Consider the following 9,791-nt stretch of genomic DNA (forward strand, 5'->3'; position numbering starts at 1 on the left):
TGTGAAGTCACTGCATTTCATTTCAAGGGCAGAAAATCAAAGCGAGCAACAAAGCGCTTCCTGCGAGCATCACTCCCATCCATTTAACGTGCCCGCTGGCAGGTGGGCGGCCGGGACAGGCTGGTAATCGAGGAAGCAACCATGTGTCTCCAGACCATATGTGGAGGGTAAGAGATGGGAAATTGCAATTTCTCATTGTCCGAGGGCACGACTGAGTCTCCTGAGACAGATCTGACACAAGGCACTTTCAAACCAATAGTGCATTTTTCTTGCTTTTGGTGACCTGTGGGCAGGGGCCAAGGATGTACCTACTTGCTCACCACAACCTCACTCCCCGCTCTGGTTGCACCTCTATAAAGAAAACACTTTCCAGTCTGCCAAGGTGCAAGGAGTTGCCAGATCAGAAGCTCATTATTTATTACCTTCCATTCCTACAATCCTCTAGCCGGGAAGACTACATTAGGTTTTACTGAACTGCTGAAAAATCGTGGCAATCTCTGACATCTTTATCAGTTGTGGCAGAAGGATGCTCGAGCTGGGAAGGGAGACTGCGGGTGCCCAAAGAGTGCTGCTGTGTGCCTGTGGGAAATCACTATAGCAACAGAGGAGGGGGACAGCCCTCAGCAGACAGGCAGCATGCAACAGGGAACAGAAGAGGGGAAAAAAAAAAAAAAGAAAAAACCCACACGTCCTCCCCTCCCCTGCATAGAGGGGACCCAAAACCCCCCCAAACCTGCCTATTAAAAATGCAAAATTGCAAGCAGTGGAATAAAAATCTTTGGGGGTGGTCGGCGGGAAATAATAAAAACGTCTCTAATGGTTTGTGCTGGCTGTCATCAGGGATAAATCTGATACAGCCAAGGCCTCTGAAGGCCTGACTCCCTGATACCACAGCCAGCATACCGTGTGTAATGCCTGCACCAGCAGCCAAGGGGGGACCCCATTGCATGGATCCTGCCTCCAATTCAGGAAAGTGCTTGTTCCTTCCAGGATGTGGGAAACTCTATGCAACTTTAGACTCCATCTGGAGCCACTGCTCAATTTTGAAGTAGACTATCAAAACAAATGCTAAAAACTGCAGCAAGAGACCATTTAAAAATAAGCATGATTAAAATAAAATCTCGGTTAATAAGACAATAAAAAAAAAAGAAGTAAAAACTTAGAAATGTACTTGGAGAAAAAAAAAACCAAACTATTGCACTGATTGACTAATTTCAGAGCGCTAAGCAGCCCTCCACGGCTGTTTGATGGCAACAGGAGCCACAAGCACATACCACTTCTAGAAAGCAAACACATCAGCTCAGAGCAATTAAACCATTGCTTCTACAGATGCAGTCCTGGAAAGAGAGACCAAATTATTTTCCCCAGAAACTCCATCAGTGGCAATTTCCCTCTCAGCAGAGACCATTTCCAGTGTTGCTGCAGGAATTTTTACACTCCATTATCATACAGCACCTGCACGTACATGCTCATGTACTGCACACAGTATCTCGTTCAGTGGAAGCAGCAGCATTTACAACTGTGACACTTAATAGACACTTACCTTCTGCAAAATGGTGTGAGACATGGAAGCGTTGGCATGTACAATGATGGTAGCTGTTTTGTCATCTCGGATCTCTTTTAGGAGAGGGGTAGGATCCCGGCTGTCATCTAGCATCCGGACTGAGAGAGTGTCCTTGGAAATGAGGAACTGCCGAAGCAACTTTTCCAGGTTTAAAAGGCCTTCAAATAAAAGGGAGAAAAAAAACAGACACCTTTCAATTTTATGCTTGTTCAAAAAGCACTTCTCCCACGGCCCGTAGTCATCCCCGGTAGGAAGTAGTCCTGCAGCTCTGTGTCTATGAGCTGCAAAGGAGAGGATTTGGGGCTGCAGTGCAGACTCGCTGCTTGGGCCAGCAGGGAACAGGAAATGATGGAGCTGCTCCAGCTGTCCTCCAGACAAAAAGTGGCCCCAAAGCCCTCTTGGGAAGAGATAAGATTGCTGATACAAATTTGCTGAGGACCCCAGAGTCCAGACAACTTCTCCGTTATCTTCCTGCGTGTGGGATTGTTCTGGTTACTGCTGGTTGCTGGAGGATGATTCCTCCTCCTAAACCTTTGCATTACTAGCTCTCAAACTAAGTGCCCTGCAAGGCACAACTTGATACACTTCGAAGATCCTGGAGTACACTGATGGGGAGCTGTTATCTTCCAAGGCCATGTGTCCCTGGGGATGGAGAGCTCTGCTGAGACTCCGACAAAGCAGAGATCATTGCAAAAATACATTAGGTCTACATTAAAAAACTATGAAAAAAAGATTGTGAGTGTGGTGCTAGGACAGTGCAGAATTACTTGTGCACTGGGGATTCCTAGAGCAAGATAGAAACCAATAATAAAACAAACCAACAAACCGGCATATTTGGTGCTTTATGGAGAAACTAGAGAGTAAAGTAGGACAATGTTCGCAGTCCAGCGGCTCCATCACTGGGCAAGGTCTCTAGAGACCCACCTCCCACCTCCACGTCAAAGCCCTCCTCCCTCTTTCTACCTCACCATCTGCATTTCTGCCCCCCCGTTCCCCGCTGAGCCCTCCGAGTGCCCCAGCACGGCACAGCTTCCTCGGGCAGCATCTGGACATAATCAGCCACAGGAAAGAGCCAGGACTCCGGCTACCCCGCCACTCCCCTCGCAGTCTGCGGACCGGGCTCTCCTTTCAGACGGCGCTGAACAAAAGAAGCAATAATTAGTGAGCACCCACATGGATGAGTCCCGACTTCCCTGGACTTGTGCCCTATTGCCTTGGGCACTTGCGATTGAAGTTTCCTCCTGCTGCTAGGTCATTGCAAGGGCTCCTTCCAACACAGCTTCCTTGATGTCTAATAAGACGTCAAAGCTCCTGCTGCAGCTTTTCTTAGTCAAGAAAGCATATTTGATAGAGTCTGTCTCTTCTATCCAGCTGCTGAGTTTCATCAGGAAATAACCTCCTGTCAAGTTTGATTGACCAGAGAGACAAGCAGATGTAATCATTAGCAAGACACAGACAGCTAGCGTGGTCACACATCCTGTCCCTACAGAAAGACAACCCAAGAAGAAGGGGGAAAGTTGAACTGAAGGAAACTGAAAAGAACAAAACTATCAGCAGAATCACATCCTAGCTGGTGGAGGGGCAAACCCCATCCAACAGTCAGAGCCCTACTCTTAACCTAACTGTACTTTTGACTGCACAAAACTGCTCATTCACCAGAAGGTCAGGGACCGGGGAAGCGATACAATGCGATGTGATTAGTGTTAGAGACCACTGCTGTCAAGGACTCCCAGCACTTCACAAAGGTAACAAAGCAGTGCATTAAAAGGGATACATCCAGGACGAGGAGCCTCTCATTCACAGCGAGAGTTTTTCAGCACACTAAGTTTGCACTGAGCTCTTAACAATGCATTTGCCTCTTACCTTTTCTCTGAGTACAGGTAGGAACTCGGCAAGGGACTATAACAACAGCCGCAGCCAGGGCTTCCCTGGATCACATCAGCTTCTTTTTCTTTCTCATTAGCCAGTGAATTCACTCTGTGTACAGGACAGATGGACTAGACCTCACCTGGATACTTTTTTTGTGTGCTAGCTCAAGTGAACAGCAAATTTTACCTAAGCCCTCCATTTGATCCTTGTGAGATTTATTTTCACCTTATTCCACATCTGCAAGGGACCAGACAGGTTGTTGCAAGTAACAGTCCTGAGAATACCAAGTTTACATACAGCTCACCCCAGCAAAATCTGCTGCTGCAAAACTAAGGACGATTTTAAGAGCACTTTACTAACCTTATAAGTCTTGCATTTAAAAAAAAAAAAAAGAAAGACATGGGAACTTACCTATTTTTTCCACAATGATTTAAATTTCCTGGCATTAAACTCTGTGAGAAGTGGATGTTTAGGAGGAGGGGAGGCAGCATGAAAAAACTACCACTACCAAACCTGCACCCAATTTAAGTTGGTGATGAAGGCTGAACACACCTGGCCACCATTACTGGTGCTACAGCCCAGTAGGAAGTCCCCAGGACTACCATGGAACATAAGATACTTCTGCCCTTGGAGAGCATTCCCAGGCAAACACCAGGGTGAAGCAGGGGCTGGCAGCAGGGAGTGCTCGCGCTGCAGTGGGTACGCAGTGCTGCCAGAGATCACAGCCCCGCGGCGCTCAGCTTTGGACAGACCTGGAGGAAAAGGGAAAGCTGTGTGACTCTGCACACCCCTGTGCTGGTGGGAGAAGCCCAGATACACACCACAAGGTGGCTTTCAAGGGGACAGAAATTCATGGAAAGGCGTGGGCATTTGGAGGGAAATCTTCAGCCATCCCCTTTGGAAATGCACCTGTTCTATTTAATTTCCTGCAGAAATAAAATTAGATCCTGCTCCTTAACACCAAAGGTTGTATATCTCAGCTGTAAGTTAACCTTGCACACTGGAGAGCGTCCCTCTGCCAACTGCTGTGAGTTTGTGATTCACATCAGACCCTCAGCTTCCTCCTCACTCTTCTCTTTGCTGACTACCTCTGCACCTCTGCCGGCACCTCCTCCTCTAGCCCACAGCTCGGCAGGGCACGAGCTCAGGTGAGAGAGCCACCCTGCCCTGCGGCCAGGAAGGCAGAACCCAGCTGCTAAGCTTCTAAAGCACATCAGGCTCTGAGAGGAGGAACTGGGACCAGGGGAGAAAGGACACGTTTGATCTCCTCCTCTGGCTCGAGGAAACTCTCATTTCCAGCATGTCAGATCCTACCTGTAGCCTCATCAGGCCTCCTGCTTGGGCTCCTCTTGTCGTGCGGAGGGAAGTCTCTATTATCTGAAGAGATTTCCCTTTGTTTGATGACGAGAGGATGTGAGATGCTGCTGCTGCTGACAGACTGTCACTTCAGAAGGCTGCTTGGCGAGCCAAACACGAGCAAGGGCTTGTAAACCCCTCCTGGCAACTTTGAAGTACTAAATGAGGACCACCACGTGCAGAGAGGCTGCATCAGGCACGCGTTGTTTGAGCAGTCCTATGGGGACTATAGGTACGCACAGAGGGAGGTCAGCGGTTTCAGCTGGCCAGTGGGAAGTCCTGATCTTGCTTATTTAATTTTTCCTTTTCTCATGCAAACATGTGGAGGTGGCAGGAGTAGCCCAGCCCCAGCTCTCTGCAGATACGGCCTCCCCTCCGCTGCACATGGCATCCCGTACAGCCGCTGCCAGGGAACGCCCCCGGGAGGCAGGAAAGGCAGGACCTGGAGGCTTCTGTGAACTCCCACACCCCTGCTTATCGCTCTTGCCCATCAGGCTGCTGGAGAAGAGGAGATGGGCTCCTTCTCTCTGAGCTTTGCTGACCAAGGCCCAGGGGACCAGCAGTTGTGTTTGGGGTTGCACGGGGTTTGTGCTGGTGCAATCCTTGACCCTGATGGCTGGGAAGAGCATCCAGCCTCGCTCTTACACCCAACAGCATTGGCTCAAACATCTCCCTGTGGCCCTAGGGCAGGCACAAGCTTTTTGACCTCAGTGCCCTGCTCTCCCTGCCTAAGCACTGGGTGTTACTGCCTCCCCTCTGACAATCAGAGCTAGCAGAGTAGCTCCTCTGAAGTCTGTACACCCCTGTATTTGTCTGTGCTTGCCTTTTCGGGTTAAAGTTTCTGCGGAATCACACAAAGCTTTCCACGTTAGACCAATTCACTAACTAGCTAATTATTCCACACCGCAGAGAAACTGAGTCACATAGTCTTATTCTATCCACCATTGCATTACACTTAGGCTGGCCTAAGTCCATTGACTTTGAGGGTCATTTTCTGCTTCTGCCAGAAGAAATTACAATCAGTCCCCAGAGGATGCGACTCCTCACAGCGATAGTGTGAGCGTGACGGGATAGGACCCATGAGTCCCATCGCACAGCCTTGTACTTAAGCCGAAACAGCTATGACTTCCCCTCCCGGGATCTAAATAATAACATCCCTCAAAACAGCGTTTCCTCACTGATGAGCAGACAGCTCACATGCTCCCATTATTTGCCTCCAGGGAACCTTCCAAAAGCCCAAAGTGCCTCGAGTTAGTTGTTTAAGGACTGCGCTTAGGAGCGCTGCTTGTCCTAAGGGAAAATGAGGGCTTGTGCTCCTACATGAGGCTGGATTATGCCTTTCTGCGCTGTTATAGTCAGCGCGTGCTGTGCTTCAAGCCTAACTTGGGTGAGGTCCTTACTGAGCACAAAGAGCAGGATGCATGAAAGGCACCCATCCCACTTCTACCCTGGGTCTGGGAAGAACTCAGGTTGTGCAGCACATCCTAAATATTGAGTTGTCCAGGGATACCAGAGTAAAATAAACTGGGTTGATTCAATTAGAAGGGTGTTGTTTTAATGTGAACTATTTGGTTCCCAAGGTTTTGATCCAGTTAAAGGAAGAATCATATTAATAGCAGGCTGTAGTCAATGGGAGGCACCTGCATGTTTTGGCACGTAACTGGGGAGAAGGGCAGGGGTTTACGGCAGGGAGCTGATGTGTATGTGTGCTCTGTGCCTGGCAGCAGCGCGAGGACAGAGCTGTAAGCATGCTGCATGGCAGGTGAGAAAATCTAATTATCTTTTCTTTCTTTTTTTTTTTTCTTTTTTTGCTTAAGGTTAAGGTTAGACAATGAAAAATTCCAGCACTAGAAGTAAAGTAGGAGATCATTTGCATGATTTTAATTGCATAATCTTGGTTCAGGTCCTCTGCTGGGGTAAATCTGAGCATGCTGACTGAAGGCAATTTACTGACTTGCATCAGCTGAGGATGTGGTCTCCTCAAGGAACATAAAGCAAAAAGTAAAGGCAAAGACAAGACACTCTTATTCCTTCTGTCCCTGTGCAGGAGTCTGCCACAACACTGTGTTTCTTGCACAGCTGGTGGTGTGAAGTTTGCCCAGGGCTAGCTGGAAAGGATGCTGCCTTGCCTTTCTACCTGACCCCAAGGTCAGAGACCGCTAAGTTCTTGCCAGTATCCTCAAAGCTCTCCCTGGATCCACGTGCCTTTTCAAAGCCCCCTTCTCCTAGGCCTGTTTTTATGGTAAACTCCAGTGCTAATGAATCTGGATATAGGATAATAAAAGCAAAATAGACGTGGCTACTGCACACCAGCTACCTACCTACGGGCTTACCTTAGATAGCACAGGACACACTTTACTCTCTCTAACCACTATGCTGCAGAGCCTGCTCCTGCCATGTTAGGAGGGTTATGCAGAGACAAATACGGTCTTGCTGAGGTGAATGCTCCAGCATCCAGATGCACAATTACCAACAGATGTATGGCTGCAGAGCCCAAGAGGGTGTGCAGTGTATTGACTATTAATCAAGTGCCGCTTTTAGGCCACAAATTGCACGTGGGTTTGGGAAAGACATATTTCAAAAAGATTTACTTGCCTAAAATAATCTCTAGAAACAAGCCTAAGCCTTTTTTTTTTTTTTTCTTCACTTCAAAAAACCCATCTGTGCAAGCAAAACACTCTTCAGATTGTCAAACAGAAGGCAGGCGAGCCTCTTCCCCATCCCCTTTCCTCCTCTTGCAAACACCACAAACACCTCCACGGGGCACCAGGGTGGGACACCGGCCCCGCAGGTCTCCGCTGTTTCTGGCTGCTCTGACCGAGTGCCCGCCTGGTGCCAACAGAAGAGACCCTGCCACCCCAAATCAGGCGAGACTAACGCCCTGGGATGCAACAGCCAGGCAGCGCTCACACGCGGCTGAGACCTTCTCCAACACACAGCAGACACGCAGAAGGAGAGAGAACAGAAGGCACTGGGAGCAGAGGGGCGGCCAAAGCCAGCCTGGCAATGACTTACATTCGGCTTTGGCACAGATGAGGCAGGCGGTGGTGCAGTTAAAGAAGTTCAGGATTCCTGCCACGGCCACACTGATATCGGTGTTGCTGGGGTGGAGGTTGAGGGTGGTGAACCGCTGGAGCTGCAGCTTCAGGAACTCCTCTGGCGCCACTTTGAAGTGAGGAACCTAAGTGGGGAGGAGGGGAAAGAAAACATAATTAAAGAGGAAAAAGAAATAAAAACAAGTAAATCTACCATAAAGGACCTTTGGTGTGAAATGCACAGCAGGCAGAAAGTGAAATATCCCAATAAAACTGCAGAAGCATCACTGGATTGAGGAGAGGAGGGTGGGATCTGTGCAACAGCAGAGGAAAATAATTATCACAGCAACAAAAAGCCACGGGAAGGAGTGGATCAGGAAAAGTCTTGCTGAGCCACTCAGAGAAAGGCAACGGGGGCTGTGATTACAGCACAGGAAACCATTCCGGATGAGTTCAACCTAATTAGCTTGGGCACTAATTGTAGCCAGGCCCACACTTCATTTCAGGCTTGCTGCCTGGGTAAATAAGGAGGCTGCTTTGCAGGCAGGCAGGGAGCGACACAGCCCGCGCTGGAGACCCCCGGACCTTTGCTGTGTGCTAGATGGATGAAGTGCTGCAAATCCACCTCTGCCTGCAGTACCGATGTGTCATCAGGTAATTAGGAGAGACGAAGGGAAGAACAAGATGACCCTGCGCTGGCAAGGCTCAGGAGAGAGGAACAGATGCAGCAGCCAGAAGCTTTGGGCTTTTTTGATCAGCAGAGAGGTAACAGGTGGCCATACGGCGGGCAAGCTCCAACGGGACCGTAACTGCGAGTCCTAATAATCCTGCGCTTGTCATTAATACAGCAGAGCAGGAGGCGGGAGGGGGATGCCGTTTCCCAGGGACTTTGGGGAAGGGGGAGCAGGGAAGCTGCACGGGGGGACAACCCGAGGGCAGTTTCGCAGAGAGGCAAGGGGTTGGCAGACAGATCAAGCTCAGACACCGCGGGTTCAGCCAAATAAGGAGCAGGAATATTGTTTTCCTTTTGCTGAGTGAATTATTTGGAAGAAACAGAAGACAGAGAAAGGGAAACATCTGCTTCGGCTTCATTAGAGGAGTGTCAAGTCCTCTTTTCCTCCATTATTAGTCCTTCCGGAAGCTATCATCCTATGCCTCCCATTTCTCTCCTCTTGGGAAAGGCTATTAGTAGCTTGTGACGGCTGCTTTATTGAGAGCATAAGCTGTTTGGTTAGCAATAGGAAAGTTAAAGAGTAATAAGCTGCTATCTGCCTTGATTTCACTCTGAAGCCCTCATTGTGGGCTCTGTTAACAGGGAGAGAAGCAGACTGTAAGCAAAAGGCAAATTCCTTTAACCAGAGCAGACAGGGCAGCTCCAGTACAAGTGTTCTGATCACTCTTGGGAGCCAGATGGAGTCTGAGACTTGCAGCAAGAACCACTGACAGAGAAAAGAGAGATGGAGACAGAGGTGAAGGCAGCCACCACCACGGCAGCTCCTGCAAGTGCCCAGAGCTGATCACAGCCCTGGTTCACACTTCACCTTCAGTCCCGGAGCCCTCCTCTCCTTTCCAAGAGCTCTGCCCCAGTGCAACGCCCCTTTCTGGACAGGAGGGAAGGAAACCTTTGGGCCAAAGGCACTAGAGGGGTAATGCAGGAGACCTGGTTCATCCCTCAGTTTTACCACAGGCTCCTGGTGAACATCAGGCCAGTCACTCCACCATCTGGTGCTTCGGTGGTAAAATGGGGACACACGTTCCTGTACCTGATGGATGGCTGTAAGTACAATGGCTCTGGCTGGGTTGCTGTATCGCGTTTAACACAGTGGCACCAACTGATGCTACTGTGATATAAATCACAGGGAGTTACTGCAGGTTTACATCACTAGGAGGGCAGCCAAGATCAAGCTCAAGAATCAAATACCTTAGAAGTGCACTAGCACTCACCTTTCATTTCTGAAAAAAAAAAA

General features: G+C 49.1%; 1 protein-coding gene across 1 annotated transcript in view; it reads right to left on the minus strand.

Moving 5' to 3' along the window:
- The window catches only part of GRIK4 (glutamate receptor, ionotropic, kainate 4), a 137,278-nt gene that overhangs the window by 59,724 nt on the left and 67,763 nt on the right, over positions 1-9,791 (minus strand). The window contains exons 4-5 of the mRNA XM_009895148.1: positions 7,805-7,970; positions 1,544-1,722 (exon numbers count right to left, since the gene is read on the minus strand). Coding sequence (XP_009893450.1) covers positions 1,544-1,722; positions 7,805-7,970 — 345 coding nt within the window. The remainder of the gene's footprint in view (positions 1-1,543; positions 1,723-7,804; positions 7,971-9,791) is intronic.

This window comes from Charadrius vociferus, unplaced genomic scaffold (assembly GCF_000708025.1).
Source record: "Charadrius vociferus isolate BGI_N301 unplaced genomic scaffold, ASM70802v2 scaffold751, whole genome shotgun sequence".
NCBI classification, from domain to species: domain Eukaryota; kingdom Metazoa; phylum Chordata; class Aves; order Charadriiformes; family Charadriidae; genus Charadrius; species Charadrius vociferus.